Source organism: Canis lupus, chromosome 22, assembly GCF_011100685.1.
Source record: "Canis lupus familiaris isolate Mischka breed German Shepherd chromosome 22, alternate assembly UU_Cfam_GSD_1.0, whole genome shotgun sequence".
Lineage (NCBI taxonomy): Eukaryota > Metazoa > Chordata > Mammalia > Carnivora > Canidae > Canis > Canis lupus.
In genome coordinates this window covers 16,464,108-16,483,136 of record NC_049243.1, presented here as the reverse complement: position 1 = coordinate 16,483,136, position 19,029 = coordinate 16,464,108, and the positions used below count along the sequence as shown (strand labels likewise).

Here is a 19,029-nt window from a genome sequence, read left to right as displayed (position 1 = left end):
TAAATGAGAGGAAAATAAATGTTCACCAAATGTGTCTCTTTATCAACCTTGTCATTCCTCAAATTTGGAAACAGTTATCAGTTAGCTGTGCTTCTAGCATGGGGGTCCAAATATCCCTTTCAGGGGCCTCTTTTACTGAAGCAGTTCATGGTGGCCCTGTTTTCTTTTAAGTAATGTGCCAGGCCCTCTGCCCACACTTGTTGGCAAACCTGACAAAAGGGGAACCTAGAGGATTGAGCTCGTGTGCATGAGCCACCAAGCCTGCACCCTGTGCCCTGCATTTCTCCTAGTGTTGGATCCTGTGGGTCCTGTGGGACCTCCTGCCTGCTGTCCTCCAGCCCTGAGCTTCCCCTCACCCCTCTGCTAGATGTTCCCTGGCAAGGAGCAACAGAGAGCCCTGGGTCAACTCAGCCTCAGTGAAGGCCTCTCTCAGCCATATGTGGAAACTATTCCTCTGGCTGAACACCCTCTCAACTGTACTTTCTCCTTCTCATGTATGTAAAGTATATGACACCAAACTCAACATTTTCCTGCTGTAGTTAAAACAACTGAGCTAAAAACAAAACAAAACAAAACAAAACAAAAAAAACCAACTGAGCTAGCCCCGTTCTCTTTCCTATTTCTATTAAACCATTTTTGATGTCTGTGGCCTTGTCTTTTTCTTTATGCAAACATACTGTCTAAATGAATTTTTTATCTGCAGCATTTCACCTCAGGAAGTATTCCTGGAATGCGAGATAGACCAAAATGGTAGACACTCTGGCACATTTTACTTTTGAAAAACTGCATAAAATAGCTACCCCCAAAAGGGACAAACGACGGGGCCTATGACAGGTTTCTCTAAGCTATGCACTGATACTCTAAGTTGCTCACACATAGGACAAGATCTTGTTAGGGTGAGTGCTAGTGACAGTGGGAACGCCTCTCCTAGCACTATCAGGCATTCTCCTCCTTTATTCTGTGTGGTTACTCCTTGCAGTCTGCTGAGCCACACACCAGGTTAGGGACGGTGTATTAGCGAGTCACAAAGAAAGGCCAACCATAGAAACACTAGAAAAAAAATATGAGGCTGGGGGTGTCACCCATATGGCCTCAGCCTGAAAAGTCAAGTAAATTACAAACTCTTTAATAGGACAGAGACAGCCTCCCCATAGTGTTAGTCCTCAAAAGCTCGAAGTGACTAATTAGGGAGAAAGGAAATGAAAGAGAGAGGGAGAAAGGAAGAAATAGGGAGATGATGGGAGGGAAAGAAAAGAAGATGAGAGGGGGCTCAAGGCCAAAATAAATGACAAAATTTCATGTTCTGCTTTAAAGAAGGCCTTAGAAATTTTCTTAAAGCCTACCGACTCCTTGTTTTCTTCATTTATTAGCTGATACTTGTTTCCACAGTATTTTAATAAGTGAAAAGGGCAAGGGTGGGGAAGACACAGTTAGCAGTACTGACCCAGCCCTCATGTCAGGTGTCAGGTCCAACTGGAGAAGTGCTAGAAGTCTAGAGGCAGCCTCAGGTGCTTCCCCAAACTTTGAAGACTTTTTTTTCCAGAAAATTAATACCCACAGGCCAGAGGGGGAAAACTATTTTAAAATTAAAAACATTAAAAAAATAATACAGAACATAAAATGTTAAAATTATAAATGAGTAATTTTTAGAAGTTTAACAAAAATAAAAGTCAATGAAAAACATTTAAGAGATGAAGTTTATAATAAAGAGAATGTGAAAAGGATGATATGCAGATAGCAAAGCAAACTGATGAAAGGGAGTTAGACCATGAGCACCATGAGACTGGAGATCATGTCGGTCTTGTGGACACGTGCCCAAGACACTGTCAGTACTCAGGAACTATTTGCTGAACAAATACAGAAACATTAATTTTTGAACTGACATTAAAACCATTTTTTTTCTTTGAAAGGAGGAAAAAAAGAATTGGAGCTAAGAATATGGATATAGAAAGTCAAAGGGAAAGGAGGGTTTGAGACAAGAGGGAGAACCAGAAGAAGGGAGAGGGAGGGTTAGCAGGGGGAGAGAAGCTTTGGGCCACAGAACTGGGAAGAAAAGCCAGAGCTGAACATCATCCTTTACCGTAATTATCAAACTGTAAGCACGCCTAAAGGGCTACTTAGCACGACAGAAATATATCCACAATGCAAACCAAACCAAAACCAAAACAATAAGGGGGGAAAGAGGGAAAAGGCAGTTCCCTAAGGTGGACTTCTAAGTGCCTCCCATGGGGGTACTTGTCCACTGTCTGCTCTAACACTTGCACTTTTGGGCCCCGGGTGAGTGATGTCACCTCTCTGAAGGAGCTACTTGAGCTGCAGAATGGAGATAGAAATGCGTTCCTCATAGAGTTGTGAAGATTACAAAAGGCAATGAACGAGAAGTGCTTGACCCAGTGCTGGTGCCTCGGGAAACCTCGCAAAGGGTAGTGATTATTTTATTATTACACACCCCATCCTCGCACCCAGGCCCGCAGTTGCCTTTAATAACACAAAGTTCCAGAGAAGCTTAGCTTTCGGGATAGCTGGCCCAGTGTATCTTGCTCTGTCAGAAATGGGCTCCTTCCCCTGGGTGCTCCAGCTGCCACCAGCAATCAGGAGGACAGCTCGCCTGGCCCACTTGCTGCCCAACTCGAACTTTTCTTGAGATCTTCAGGTCAAATCACAACTAGCACATATTATCAGTCAGAACTGTTCTTAGGGACTGTTGTGCTATCAGGTAACCAGCAGTCAGCACTGGTGCCATCCACTGAGTCTATTCTGGGTAACAGTGGGTATTGCTAGGTTTTGCTGTTTCCATCAGGTGAACAAGAAGCATGGAGAACCAGGACCTTCATCTGAGCTCTTCTGCTTCTTCCCTCATTGACCTATCAGCTGTCAAATTCATCAAAACTATGACGAGCCTTCCTCCGGTTCTCAACCCAGGAGACACGTTAGCTTACTTGGAGATCTTTTTAAAACCACCATGCCCAAGCCATCCCCTTCCTAGTTGATTATGTTGCACAGCAACGGTAAAGGACAAAAAACAAAATGTGAAAAACTCAACGCTGCTGGCCATGCATTTTCACCTGTATCCTTTCACTTGTTACGATGTAGAAACAATCAACTGTGGGTTAGTAAAGAAAATGTACAATTCACAGGTCCTGAGCGAGAGCCTGAAGCCCTCTCCTTCAAAGTATGACATTCTGTCAATTACTTTGGCCAGAAGGTTCTGTTCTCTTCTTCCTTCCTTCTTTCTTTCCTCCCTCTCCTTCCCTCTTATTCTTTCTTTTTAAACTGTTCTTCTGACTTCGCAGAACTAAGACTATGGGAAGACTGTCTTTGCCGTGTTACCCAAAGTTTGTAGTTCAGACATATTCCTTCTGTGTAATGGGCATCCTGGTCTCCCTCTCCTTTAGGCAAGTATCTGGGCTTGTAGACACATATCTTCTGCCTCAAAACATGCTTCCACCCCCACTGGTAATGTCGGGGCACTTGGGTCAGGCCTAAACTAATCAATCCACAGACCCTTGCTGAAGTCACTGGTTCGTAGGCAGAAAAGCAGCACAGACTGTGAGTAAACACGGCCTCAGGGGAAAGGCTTCTTTTCTCTTCTGAGTGCACTTCTAGAAGTGACCCCAAGCCCATCCCTGGACTCAACAGCTCTGGGAGTTGAAGCCGTCTCATGATCCCATGGGGCAGCTGATGCCAGAGACAGCAGAAATGAAAGATGCAAAGAATCAGGGTCTTTTGTGACAACTCTGAGTTACTGAATTAAATCAGCTGAAACCCACTGAGCTTCTGGTAGTTCAGTGAGCCAGTTAATTCCCGTTAGTGTTTTAAGCCGGTTTGAATTGGGTTTTCCATTATCAGCAACCAGATACATCTTGAAAGATCCATTGCAAATTTTAAAAGGAAGGGAATGCCTGGTTTTGGATTGGATTACACTTGAAAAAGCTAGCAGAATGCTAAAAACAGTATATTCAAACATTAAATATGTTTTCCTAACGTATTTAGCAGCTCTCACCTTACTAAGAACTGCTATCCAGTTGCAGGTTGTTTTTGCAGGAAACGTGGCCAGCTGTGTCAGTCAGTTTATTCTGTGATAATAGTGGTGGGGAGGACTTCAGTATCCTGGGACTGCTGTTCTATTCTATACTATGGGGTTAACACCAGACCAACAAGAAAGATACTGTTCAGCAAATAAAACATACAGTAAAACAATGTATATAACAGTGCATTGGTTTTATTGATGGCAGAAGAAAAAATTCTCTTTCACTGTTAAAAGGTACTTGCTTTACTTAACTTAGTTTTTTTTTTTTTTTCCCATTCTTCGCGTTAGCTGGATTTTTCTCCCCTCTAAAATCTGCTTTTCGATTCTCCAATAGTAATATTCATCACGGCTGCACCTTATTCCGGAGGGAAAGTAGGAAGTCTATCAACAGGTTTTGACCAGTCAATGGCTCCTTTCTTCACAAAGACTCTATTTAAAAGAGAAGAGGAAAGTGAGATTGAATCCTCAAATTGGCTTTTCTGTAGTCAAGATACACTTCTACTGAAACATATGTGAATGTAAGCATTTGTATAAATATTAATAGATCTCAAGTAGAATCAAGTGGATACTGCTAATTATAAACATAATTTCTATAAATCAATATATAAACAAAAAGCAAATCTTTTTTTTTTTATTTTTTTATTTTATTTTTTTTTTATTTATGATAGTCACAGAGAGAGAGAGAGAGAGAGAGAGAGGCAGAGACATAGGCAGAGGGAGAAGCAGGCTCCATGCACCGGGAGCCCGACGTGGGATTCGATCCCGGGTCTCCAGGATCGCGCCCTGGGCCAAAGGCAGGCGCCAAACCGCTGCGGCACCCAGGGATCCCTCTTTTTTTTTTTTTTTTTTAAAGCAAATCTTTCAAAGTAATTTGTCTTCTAGAAATTCTTAAGAGTACATCTCTATCATTGTGAGCCTCATTATTGCTGGCACGTCAACTTCAGGAATTTGAATTAACTACATGGTATTTAACACAGGATGACCTGGAAAAGCTGCAGTCTGCCAGTGGGCCGCTTCTCCCCATCCTACCTACCTCCATTTCCCCTTTGAACACTTTTGGGCCAGTTTAGTCTGCACGGTAATTTATGTGAGCCTATTACCTGCTCCTGTCTGCTCCCAACCTTTACTGGGCATCACTCTAGTTGAACCACCTTGAATGGTGACAATAGAAAGAGCTAAGAGAAGGGGGAGAGAAGCCTGTCTGCCATAGTTGTGTTCCAGCTGCATGCATGAACGAATGCTTGGGCAGGGACCAGCAGAGTGCCCTGGGCTGCATACAAACAGCTCATATGTCTTCAGAAGTAAATAGTCCCCTGCTAGGAAAATGAAGAGCTCTGGGTACTGTTATCCTCACATAATGCCTATCCTGCTGGCACCAGGGGGTTCTGCGACAGCTATCTTTATAGCAATCATTTCTCTGACCTTGATTTGAAAAGTTTTACAAAGGGACGCTCAACCAGATTGTTTAAAAAAAAAAAAAGACATTTAGAAAAGTATCTTTTCCTAGCTGAAAATGGTGTCAAAACCTGGATTTTAGAAATAAAGTCATGACATTTATATAGTAGTCTATGCGTGGCTCTTGGTTTCAAGGTTTCACATTGATATGTGAAATTGTGAAGATGGGTCTCTCGACAAATAAGAAACTAGAACGGAATATTCAAAGCGACTCAACATTTATTAAACTGCTTTCCCCGTTGAGTCTTAACTTTGGTGGCCCCAGGGGGCTTCATGCTGATGTGTCTTACAGAGTCTTCCCACACAGGCCTCCTACTTCTCTTTTCACAGCAGGACTCCTCAACTCGGCTACAGCAATACATTCTCAGTGTCCTTCCCTCCTGGGGCTGTAATCCACTCTATATACGGCAGCAATATAGCCTAAGCTTAATTTTGATCATATTACTCTTATTCAGAAGTTTATGGTCACCAAACACACCAAACTCTTAATGCAGCTAAAGCCGCACTCTTGTGTCACCACCAGTAACTATGTTAAACATCTACTGTTTGGGTTCACATACGCTACTGTTGCCACTGGAAGCTGCTTGCTATGAACTCGGCTTCTCCCCTTCTTTAAGTGTTCCTCGGCCTTTAGAATTTCCTCAGACATCTCTACCCTACCCTGACAATGAAGCTTCACATTGATTCCCAACGCCTGCCCCTACTAGTTGGGATCTGGTTCCCAGGACTCCAATCATGTCAGAAACCTCTTCAAATGCATGCAATTTGGGTCAGTTTCACTGATTAAAGAACTATGTATAATTCCTCTGTCCATAGCTACACATATTTTTGAGTTATCTGGGACAATTATGACAAGTGCAGGAACTAAAAGTTTGGAGTTTGGGCCCTCTCTCAAGTCTCATACTTGGGTCCTATTTCCCCACATTGCTCCCCAACACCTAGCTTGGACTCCCAGGTATCTCTTGCTTTTGCTAGTCACTGATGATATGCTTAGTACCAAGACCAAATAGAATCCAACTCCCTCTCCACTTCGGGTGACGTATGGAGGTGGTGGTGGGATAGAGGGCTTGTAAAGAAAACTTTTTAGGACAATCAAAGAATGTGTAAATTACACACCAAGAATTTATTTAAATATACTTATTTAATAAACACTGACTGAACAGGTACTATGTGTCATTCATCACCTAGCAAAGTACCCAAAATATTATTTAAAAAAAAGTATGACTATGAAATTACAGTTTTTAAGTGAGAATAGAAAGTGCCTTAAGTGTTTCTTACTATCTTGAATAATTTTAGATAACAAAACCTAAGAAAAATTTCAGCATATATTAGAATTCATACTTATATTTGCTGGAAGTCAAATGGCAGGCTACAATGGATATCTTCTTTTTTAACACTTGAATTAATGGAAACCAGGAATGAGGAAACAAAAAAATCTTTTCTCTCAAGAAGAAAATAACATTGGTTATTTTCTTGTGTGAAAGAATAAGAAGAGTAATTCTTCTTGTCTTGTGTGACAAGAATAAGAAGAGTAATTCTTATTACTGGTGAACCTCTCATTCAAAGGCAGTATACTAAAAAAAAGAATTCTACTTCATAATTTTTGATGTTTGAATAAAAATTAAAATTTTTTTTCAACCAAGAGCATATGTGTTTTACTTATTTATTTTTCAGAGTAGATTTTGCAGTGAGGTTTTCTTAGTGATAACATCCCAAGACTGCCCCCCCCCACATTTATCCCCCATGCAGCAAAATTAATCTTCTTATCAATGTCAGGAATCCAACATCTCTGTCACACATCTCTTCCGTCAACAGTACAATTTGAAGCAAGCATCTGGGAAAAATGGGATGTTTTAACTCAGAGAAAACAGAAAACCACTAATGTTGTGATGTTTCAGCTGACTGGGGGCAGCCTGCATTGTGGTATTAGATATTGATGAACTACAATTACCACGGAGCTATGGTTTCTGATTTACTTGAAGCAGTACATTCTTTTTCAGAGGAAATTTTCCATGGAAGCCTAATCTAGAAAACGTATGGAAGAAAAACCAAAGGGTGGAGAGGATGTAGTTCCAGCCTTCAGGCTGCAGCCTTACTTTCCGATCCCCAACTCGCCTCTACTTCAGGCCCTATGCAGCTTCTCTTCTGCAGCCTCAGGATATCACGGACAAGTCCTAGTCCTGCATCTCCTGTTAGGCAAACACTGCACTATAGCAATCAGGGAGCTGAGAACCTTCCGCCTTATTTTAAAACCTTGATTTAACCAATTTAGACATGCTTGGAAAGCTAAGAGGGAATTTTCAGTTTTCGTTCGCCCTGAGAGTAATTTAATTGTAAGCATGCTGAATATATGTTAAAAGTGAGCGTTCAGTCTGGCACAATGGAAAGTTGTGAAGGTCCTACATGTACTTTGATTCTGCTTTGGTCAGTGCTTGCTACAGAAAAATGCCCAAAGTCGTGAAGTAGTTCTTCTATAGTACTGTGGACAGTAGGTCACGTCTGTTTACATGATGGCCTTGTATTAAGCACAAAGAAAAGCCAGTGATGAGATGAAGAAGATGCAACGCTGGCCGGCTCAGGTAAAATGGAAGTCGAGTTAACATGAGACCTCCACTCCTGGCAGGCTGCTACATAAGGAGCTAAGGACTAGAACATAGAAGAAAACATTCCTTCACTTAGGATGGCAGAGCTAATTTGCAACCAGTGAAGGAGTTTGGGGAAAACTGAAGGACATCTAAGACTCTGGGACAGTGCTGCCCAGCACAAATACAATGGGAGACACATGGGCAATTTTAAATTTTCCATTAGTCACTTAAAAAAATACAAATGGGGAAATTAACTTTAATAACATATTTAATCCAACTGATCAGAAATATTCTTGTTTCAATACATAATACAAATTACTGATATTTTATTTTTTTACCTAAGTCTTTAAAATCTGATATGTATTTTTCAGTTATAGCACCTCAATTCAGACTAGCTGCATTTCAAGTGCTAAAAACTTACAGCTGGTTTGAAAAATTGAGAGGGTCACTTAGTAGGGGGAAAATACAATATGGATAACAGCCTTTGCAAAATGAATAGCTGAAATGAGAAATTGAGAACAGTTTCTTAAAAATTCTCAATGGTCTTGCTACTGAGAAAAGACTCAGAAAAAAAGAAATATTTAGGTCTAAAATACTCTCATAGTCTTTATAGTAATATATAACAAAAACTGTAACTGGAAAACTCTGAAAATATTCAAAAGTCTGGACATAATGAAAAAATAGAAATGTTACTAAAGATGACAAAAGTATTTCCTCCTAATAACATTAAAAAAAGAAGGTCTTTGTTGATCAAAATGAGATGCTTTAGATTGGTCTCATAATATCCTGACTTCGTTATATTTCTCATCCTTCCTATTGAAAATGATTTTCAGAGAGCAACTCTCTGAAACTCTAAGATGAAAGTTTCTGGATCGATAGCATAGGGCCCCCAAACCCCATCTCTGTAAGCAATCACATTATCTTCACCCAATTCCTGAAAATATAATATGAAACATTTCCTCTTTCTAAAAAGGATCGAAATTAATTAAACAATAAAAAACTCAATTATACAAGTTGGTGATTATCCTTTGTTTCCTTTTATTTTCTTCCTGCTTTCAAAGTTAAAGACATTTTACTGATTGGTATCACCTCCCATAGAAGAGAGTGGGTACAGAGAAAAAAGGGCATTACAGGTAGCATTTGTGGGGAAAGGCTTGGTGGAAAAGTAGTTTATAACTATGGTATAATCTTACATACTTTATAATTGAAAGGTGTGAAACATCCGTTTTTTTCTATTATATTATTACAAAATATTAACAATTGGACCCACATATTCAACATAAATAGCATTGTTCTTTATACGGAAACCATCTCACAATGCCAATTTTACCTTCTCATATTAGTTCCGGGCCCGGGGAGGTTGGTAAAACTGCTGGGTGGGCCGAGTGGATCTTCTTGGCTGGCCATCACCTCCTCTACGGAACTCAAGCGTTTGGTCATAGGTGGCTTCTTCCTCCTATTTGTAAAGAGTAGTGATTTAAACACGTTCAGAATAGCTCCAAGTTTCCTAAGTTAAATACTTTATGGTGCCGATTTTGATATGCCTCTTAAGCTGCCCTGGGATTCACATCTGTCAACTTTTATAACAGAGGGAAGCAAGGGGAAGGAAAAAAAAGGGGGGACATTGTTAAAACTCTTTTGGTCCTTGATAACAGAAGAATGAACTTGACAGTGGTAAGATTAGAATCAAATTTAATTCAAGAAAAGGAAACTATTTCCACATAATAGCATGATTATCTCACCAAATGACTTGACACAAGGGGGTGAAATCACAAAAAAGCAAGCATTATAACAAAAATTTTCTTGAATATTTGGACTTCTAAATATTTCTAGGTATTTGTCATGGAAAGGGATTTTGGTAAGATATGGAAAAGGGGTTGAAGAGCCAGAGAACGTTCACCAGCTGTCTGTCCTCATCTGATGAAATCTCCAACATCGTTAAGAACCTTACATCTAGAGACAGGAAAAAATAATGGATTGGGATGAAGAGGAAATACAATTTACATATAAAGAAAGCTTCATGCAAGACATAGCAATCGGCACAGTAAGACACAAACTATTTTCTTCTCATTTTCTTTCTTACTGAGGGGATACATCTATCAGCTTGAGGAATAGCATGGAAAATTAGGATAAGCAGATTAAACAGCAGAAAGAATACAGTTAATTATAATATTTGAAAAGAACTTAGAAGCAACAGAAATGTAGCCAAAGCCACACTGGTTTCTTACTGAGTGCTGCCACCCTGTTATTTTAGTATTTTGAAATTAATGCAGCTATGAAGTATGTTCCCTTTTAAAGACAGAAAAAAATTGGCTCTCAGTTTTGTTTATGAAAGAAACAGCATCTATTTCAAAAGTAGGGTTTAAATTCCAACTGAATTATCAGAGCACAATAATTTGCATCATTTTGAAAATGTATCCCTCTTCTTCCTCCTCCTCACATTATCTCTGGGTCTTTCCCAAAAGATTGCTTTCCTTTAACCCTATTAATAACATAAGAAGTTATAAGAGACTGAGTTCTATTCTTCAAATTTTACAGATCCAACTACTGCAATTTTACCTGAGAGAAGCAGAAAGATGCTAAGATAATTTGATCAAACCCTATCATTTAGAAATGATATTTAATATTTGGCACGAACATAACTCTCATTATTAGGCATCCTCCATGGTATTTGTAAGAAAGAATCATTATTTCAATTTTATACAAAGGACCCTGAAGCCCAGGGAAACTTTCTGACTTTGTCCTGATACTTCTAAGGCAAACCTGGATTTCGATTCAAATGCAACTGCTTAAATCTTTACATCTCAGTCTGCATGTCAAAGAAATAAACCAACAGCCCCAAATTAATGACATCCTTAAGGGGCCATCATCGCTTAAATAAGAGAATGGAGAAATTTGACCATATATCAACATCACTCAATAACTGCATTTTAGAGACAAACTTCCAGATTAGCTCTCCTTTCTCTATGCCCCTTTCATTAATAACCAACCTCAAAACAGTTAGAAGTGTCAGATATTATGTCTATAATTTAGTAAAGCAATTAAATGCAGTAAGAAAAATTAAAAAGTGTTCGGGAAAGGAGAGAATTATTTTTTATTATTCTGGTCACTGTTCTGAATGATGACTGTCAAATATTATAGCTAAATTTGAAAAGGAGCTATTTAATTTTATGACATATGACAACATTTGAAGCTTTGCATATTAACTAAGAAGAATGAAAATATATTTGCCACTGTAGTAGATGAAGTAAGTATTTGAGGAATTAGAATCAAAATTTTTTTTTCTTCACACCCAGCGCAGCACTGGTGAGAGGACATCTAAAAATCTATACTTTATCAATAAAAAAACACTATTAAAGGTAGGAAACTACATTTGCTGAGTGAGCTGGATTTATATAATATGACATAGCTATTTGAAAAGCTGTCTCTACTGTGTTTAAAAGATTCACAGACTATACCAGCCAGAGCCAATTAAATGGTTTTATAAAGATGACTGACCATGAGATTTCTTTAACATTATTTGATGTCTTCACAATCTTTTTATACAAAGTAGAAGCAAAAAATAAAAATGGTTCTGACAGCTTGGTTTTCAGTTATTGTCAAAGGCACAATCTTGCTTTTTTAACTTTTAAATATTCCTCTTGCAGAATACTTGAGGGCAAACCCGGTCACCCACAGAAACTACTTCCTATAGTCCACAGCTAGTAATTTTTAGCACTGAAGGAATACCTTTCCATTTTATATAATACACAGCTCAACTTAATAGGTGAGTATATTTGGAGTCATCTTTGAATGAATGACATTTATACCTAGTTCTTCCTTCTAACTTATCTCCTTCCTTTACGTATTGCTACTCTGTAACGGATTTAAAACTAAAAAAAAAAATTATGAATTTTATAGTTCATGAACATATTTTTAAAAATCTGACACTGTGTTTGAGCTGGCATAGTCCTGGAAGGCCATATGGTCTGTCCCTTGCCTTAGACCTGACAGATGAGGAATCTCTAAACCCTGAGAGGTGAGCTCACTTTCCCATGTCACAGAGCTTATTCAAAGAAGAGTCCAGACCAGGGCCATTTTGTTTCTGACTCTCAGTTAAGATTCTTTAAAAAACTTGTGATAACTTTCATAAAATGAAACTGATCCATGTTATCTTCACCCAACATTTGAGATTCAGAACTAGTTATTGGGACTCAAATTTTTGTCCACCTAAACCTGGTTCAAAAATACTAAATAACTAATATTTGAATATTTATGCACCATCTTTTCATACCAATACTTACTAGCGTATTGCTCCTTTTAATGAGATGATACAAAATGGCAATAATCTTGTGACATTAAGCATGAATGAAATATTTTGAAGAAAACAAAAAAGTCCCAGCACCAATGTAAAAAGGCGATGTACAACTTCATCTATAAAACACGTCTGACGGGTCACAATATCTTTTCTGTGTATCCCCTTCATTCTCTCATTAGCGTATACTATACCTGGAGTGAGAACACAAATACACACTCCCTCATTTATAAATGAGCTGTGGTACAAAAGCTCATTGTAAATCGGTCACTTGGAACCTGGAGCATAACTCAGTAAAAGATATGTAACATTTAAATAGAAGCTGGGTTCTCTATTCTTCAAGGTGAAGTGCAATTAAGCATACAAACCAGTATTTTAAGGAAAGTGCTAGATCGGTGGTTCTCAACTGGGAGTGATTTTGCCCCCTAAGAGACATTAGCCATTGTCTGGAGACACATCTGAGGGGTGCTACTGGCATCTCGTGGGTCTAGAGATATTTTTGACTGTTACAAACTGAGGGGACAGGGAGTGGGGGAATTGTTACATCTAAGGGGGAGACCAGGGATGCTGCTAAGCATCAACAAAGCCCAGGCAACAGGACGCCTGGGTGGCTCAGCTGTTAAGCCGTCTGCCTCGAGCCCAGCGTGTGATCCTAGAGTCCCAGGATCGAGTCCCACGTCGGGCTCCCTGCATGGAGCCTGCTTCTCCCTCTGCCTGTGTCTCTGCCTCTCTCTCTCTCTCTCTCTCTGTGTCTCTCATGAATATATAAACAGAAATAAAATCTCTCTCTCTCTTTTTTTTTTTTTTTAAAAAAAAAAAGCCCAGGCAACAAAGACTTATCCAGTCCTAATGCTAACAGGGCCCCGAGTGAGGAGGATAAACCTGAAGTGCCAGGGTAGGTTGGAAAATAACTCTGAAATTCAAGAAGTTTGGGTTTGCCATCCTTCCACTTTTTCCTTTGGAACATTTCTTCTGCCTCTGCCTCTAAGGCCTTAAACGCTGACCCACATCTCTATGGAACTTTTGCTGGGGGCGGGGGTCTCTATTTGTCCACAATGCTACATTTTCCTCTGTGCCAGTGACACATTCATATTATCTTGTCTTAAATTACCATTTCTTCAGGATTTTCCCACAGCTGTAACTCTGAGGAGACAATCAGAGATTATTCGGTTGCTGAGAGTAGGAAGCAGGGATGGCCATTCTCTTCACAAAAAAAAAAAAAAAAAAAAAAAAAAAAGAACTTAGAAAAAACTTAATATTGTGATACGTCCTTTAATAGCTATTTTGTGCATAATCTAGTAACGTTTCTTCTAGTCAGTTCCTTCTAACAGTTTGTAGCTACAAAAATACATGATCCAGCATATGAAATGTATACCATGTCCTCTCAACACTGGGCCTTGACATTTAGGATATTTTGAACAATGAAATACTCACGAGTAGATATCTCCTTCAGTGACTCACAAATGAGCTACTCACTCTGAATTTTCAGGCTACCTTTTACTTGCCTGGTGAGCTTGTGTAGTCAGTTTATAGAAATATAAACTAATTTTAATACAACACCTAGGCCAAAGTGAAAGACAAACTTGCTTTCCCAAAACATCACATAATAAAGGGGAAAATACGGAGGTAATGAAAAGATTAGTGGTTGCCCAAGGTTATGGGGAACAGAAGGATGAAGAGGCAGAGCAGAGGGAATTTTTAGGGCAGTGAAACCATTCTGTTATGATACTATTATGGTAAATATGTGTTATTACACATTTGCCCAAACGTGTTGAATCCTAATGTAAGCTATGGACTCCGGGCAATAAGGTGTCAACGTAGATTTATCAATGACAGCAAATGCACTGCTCTGGCAGGGATGTTGGTAATGTGGGGGCTACGTGTGCAGCAGGGCAGGGAGCATATGAGAAGTCTCTATACCCTCCTTTCAGAGGAATCTAAAACTGCTCTAAAAAAACCCACCAAAGTCTGTTAAAACAAACAAACAAACAAACAAAAACAAAACAGGCAGTAAAATAGGCCATGTCAGTGGGATACTTTGTGCCTTGTAGAGTGCTGGTGATATGGTAGGTCCTTAATATTTGATGAATAATTCTTGACCTGCCTTATTTAAATTGGCACATTTTCAATCCATTCAGATTCTTCTTTTTGTGGTTATCAGTAACTAGGATATGACAATTAAGTTTCTTTCATCCTTGGGATGCCATGAGAATTAATTAATGTGTGAAAACCACTTTGAAGTTTATTGAGCTTTCTGAATTGGTTCTAGGCTGTACTTAATTTTGATTATACCTTGGATATTCATAACATTTCCTCTTTGTCCTCACTGAAAAACTTTGACCTTTGATTTTATGTTTCAGTCCAAACAGCAAAATAAAGTAACTCTGTCCCATCCAAAAACAAAAACAAAAAAATCACATAATGGACCCTAAAAGTAGAACTTAAAATATTCTTAAGTAATCTATTTTAGATAAATTATACTAATATCCTACTATATTGGAGTAACTTAAAGTTGAAAGCAAAAAAAAAAGTTGAAAGCAAAAGCTGGATTGGCTTTTATTTTCTGTGAAGTTTATGGATAAAATCTGTGCCCAAAAGAATCATGTATTATGATCAACACTGAACTTTACCAATTAATCTTAAGAAACATGCTCCAAATGAATATTTATAGCTCTATGACAAAGTAAACCAGGCTTGTGGTAGCCTGGAACCACAAACTGTAAAACAGGAAGTTTCTGTAAAGAAGAGTAATCCAAATAACTAAGAAACTATTACTTGCGCAAGTAAGTAGTACCACCACCTGAGCTAAAACAGAGGTCTTCTGATTCATAGTCCTGTCTGCCCTTCACCTTGCTTCCAAGTAATGAGGGTGAGGAATACAGTTATAACAGATCTCAAAATTGGAAGGGGAAATTGGAGATAACCTGATTGAGCAGATTAAATTTTTAAAGACTATTATTATTTGTATTTTGGGTAAATGTGATACTCTTCTTTCATATGAAATTTTATATAGAGTTTCAATATAATATAGGTGGGCCTAGGTTAGAGTGAGTGTATGCAAGCAGTATCCCCTTGACTTGCTCTTCCTCAGCCCCTCCAGCTCTGTAACTCCCTAAGCTACAAACATTAACCCCTCCCCCCCATTTCAACCTCTGCTGTACACTAGGAACTAGCTGGATTGACTGACTTGATTAATACAAGAAAGTAAGCTGATGGAAGAATAGGAACCAGAACGTAGGCCTCTGACTGAGTTCAGAGGCCTTTTCACTTTTGCTTTCTATCACAGAGAAAATCTAAACCCTTCTTTTGACTTCTATGAACTAAATGTCTCACTTGATAAAAAAAAACTCACCTTCCATACCTAAGTGGGAAAAAAAATCTCAGGTTTCATTAACATAAGAGAAAGTCATTATATATAACCAAAATAAGTAAATTTTATAATAGACTAATTTCCTTGTCTTTGAAACTTTGAATAAAATACCATTTGAGAATAAAATATAATGGGGAATTATAATCAGTGGATCTAAGATCATCTCTTTAATATGTACCATGTCCTAGAATATTTTATTTAAATATTTATATAAACATATTTTATAGCAGAAAAGAAAAACAATGATTCAAGGCCAAAAAAAAAAAAAATCTAATTACTAAACAACTATCCTAAAATGTATGGCTGATACAATGTTTTCATTCCTGTATCATGCAGGATTTCAGGAGACATTTCAATATGGTTCTGATTTTCTCCTTTCAGAAAAAACTACATTTTCTAGAGTTACATAAAAATTGAAACTATTGGGCAGCCCCGGTGGCGCAGCGGTTTAGTGCTGCCTGCAGCCCAGGGTGTGATCCTGGAGACCCCGGATCAAGTCCCACATCAGGCTCCCTGCATGGAGCCTGCTTCTTCCTCTGCCTGTGTCTCTGCCTCTCTCTCTCTTTCTCTCTGTGTCTCTATGAATAAATAAATAAAAAATCTTTAAAAAATAAAAAATCTATAAAAAAAATTGAAACTGTTGATGATTCTGGAAGATACTAGGAAATCATGTGAATACCTAGTTCAAGGATTCTACTCTATGCTCTCCCAACCAATGCAAAGCCTGAGTGACAACTGAACTTGAACATAGAAGAACGCTGGATGTTTAATTGACAGCATAGCAAACACAGTACTATTCATCAGAGTCCTTCCCCTTATATCATTAACACCATCCACTCTTCAAAACAGAGTAAACAAGCTATTTTTGGCAGCTTAGGCACTCAAGGAAATTGAACTACACTTCATCCTTATTTTTACTACAAGAATATGAAAAAGACTAGTAAACATGTTACCCTTAACAAATTGCAAATGATAAAAATATAGATTGTCTCTTATGCAAAAACACACCTGAGTTTGCTTACAACTTGGAATACAGAAAAAGGGAATGAATGTTTATTCCACTATGTGTTTGGCATTTTGTATTATATCTCATTTAATCCTTCCAACGATGTTTTGAATTACTTAAGCACATCATTCTACATATGAAGAAATTAAGGCTCAGGGTAATTTACACAAAGTTATGTAAGTGGCTATGCCTGAATAAGAGCCCTGGACTGTTTGTTCCAAAATTCTTTCCACAGCATCACATAGTATATATTTACATATTTTGTTTCAGATAGTTTTAATTTTTTCTAATGGTTAGCTTAAGATCATTTTTAAGTAAATGGTATGGCCTCTGCCCTGAGGCCTCTGTCCTAGCATAAACATCATTTACTGGTCATAATCTTTTTTGAAATACTATAGTAAAGTCCAAAGAATGAACATATATTTCATAAGAATGTATACCTCTCTCAAACTCATTGGCTGTTTTAGCTAAAGGTTAAATAGATTCTAAGGTTGCCCAGAAATCAAGGCAGGGAGCACATCCTGTTTCCAGATATGCCAATCTACTCAAAGATTTCCTTGAGAGATACATTGGTATTTGAGCCCTCAGTCTCTTTGGTCAGATCTGAGTCTGAGTTTAGACTCCACCACTTCTAGGCATGTTACTCAATTTCTCTTGGTCTCAATTTTCTTACACAGAAAACAGTAATGAACTCATAGGTTTACATGGGGAACCATATGAAGTAATACCTGAAAAGCGTTTATCAAATAAGCCTTTAAACTGCCTATTATTCTAAAGTAAGTAACTATTTGGCAATATAATATACATGGCCATGTATATTAAACTTTGTTAAACTACCTAGAATCACAGGCTTTGCTAAAATTCAGGAAGTTTGTTGCTAGAGTACTCCTCAAATTGCTTTGGACAGATAAGGAAAGTGGAAGAGCCACTGAAAACAAATGAAAGAGTAAGTGCAAGGAGAAAGATTCTTGCCATCTGCTTTCCTCTTATTTCTATGGTAATTAAAAAAATTATCTATACACTAAAACCAGTACTTTAATATTCTAAATCACTCTGTTGTTACCCCTGGTTTTATTTCTTTGAGAGGAAGTCTTTTTGTTCAATTATAGAGAAAAAGGGCAAATAGAACCAAAAAAGGGGAGGAAATTAGCAAAGAAGCATTTTTTAAATCAATCAAAAGTTATAGACACTATTTGCATAAAATCTGAATATTTTAAGAGGAAGCCAAAAATAAGTTAACATCAGCCTCTTTGAATATCTATCTTGCCTTTAGATTATATCCTTGAAATTTTGGTAAATGCTATAAAAAGGGACCAGTTAGAAACACTATTTAAAAAGTGGAAGTACAGCAAAATGATTAATAACAGAAAATGCCTATCTATGCCTGTTACTATGTTTTCAGGTCAATGCCCACTAATTATCTTTGCAAAAGCAACTGCTTTCTCAAATATGCTAACTGAAGAAATATGTTTTAGAATATTTTATGGTTAAGACATATGAGCACTAATCACAAGTGGTTAATCATTTCACTTCTCATAATTTATATCATTTTTACATCTTAAATGGGCAGGCTAATATAACATAATTTAAGATAGGTTAACTCATTCTTTCTCTGAAAGTAATAATTACTGCACCATCATGCCAGACCACTTCTTACTCTAAAAGTCAGCCTGATGCACATTATGTAATTGACCACCTGAGACAAATAGTTAAGGCATGCTACAGTGACCTGTAATACATATTTAAGAAACAAAGATAGAAAAAAATCTCCATGTCAAATTGATAAAATATAGGCCAGCTCTTTAAAAAGCACGAAGGGTTGGAGTGGGGATGGGACACATGACTTGACATGCTTCATATAAGTATAAGAAAAAGATAGTCATGCCTAATAACACAGAAACAAAATCATTGCTGATGTTTTCACCCCTTTAGTGAAAGTAAAGGAACGTAAGACTAACAGGAAGAGTTAAACATTTAAATCTTAAAGCAGATAGCACCCAATGTGGTGAACATCATTTTTGCATTTGAATTCCATTCACACCTAAAAACCCGTAATAACAAAGTCTGCATAACGAACTAAAAATATTTCTCTTTAGTGAAACATAATGTTAACAGATATTTAGAAACCCTAATCAATTAACAGGCTAGCTAACAAAGCCAGTTTTAGAAATGTGAAGTAGCCCAGGAGTCAGTGATCTGATGTCTGCAGTACAAGAACCACCTACCCCCTCAGAGAACTCTGTTGGAACTCAGGCTTCCTCAAGCAGCCAACTCCACCTCTGTCCTGCA

The 19,029-nt window shown here is 38.0% G+C and overlaps 1 protein-coding gene across 1 annotated transcript in view; it reads right to left on the bottom strand.

Moving 5' to 3' along the window:
• Nucleotides 1-4,202: 4,202 nt before the first annotated feature.
• LOC119877415 (tudor domain-containing protein 3-like) overlaps nt 4,203-19,029 on the bottom strand; it is an 87,634-nt gene continuing 72,807 nt past the window's right edge. Inside the window, exons 9-10 of the mRNA XM_038570171.1 lie at nt 9,401-9,526; nt 4,203-4,459 (exon numbers count right to left, since the gene is read on the bottom strand). Of these exons, the coding sequence (XP_038426099.1) occupies nt 9,410-9,526 (117 nt within the window). The 3' untranslated portion in view covers nt 4,203-4,459; nt 9,401-9,409. The remainder of the gene's footprint in view (nt 4,460-9,400; nt 9,527-19,029) is intronic.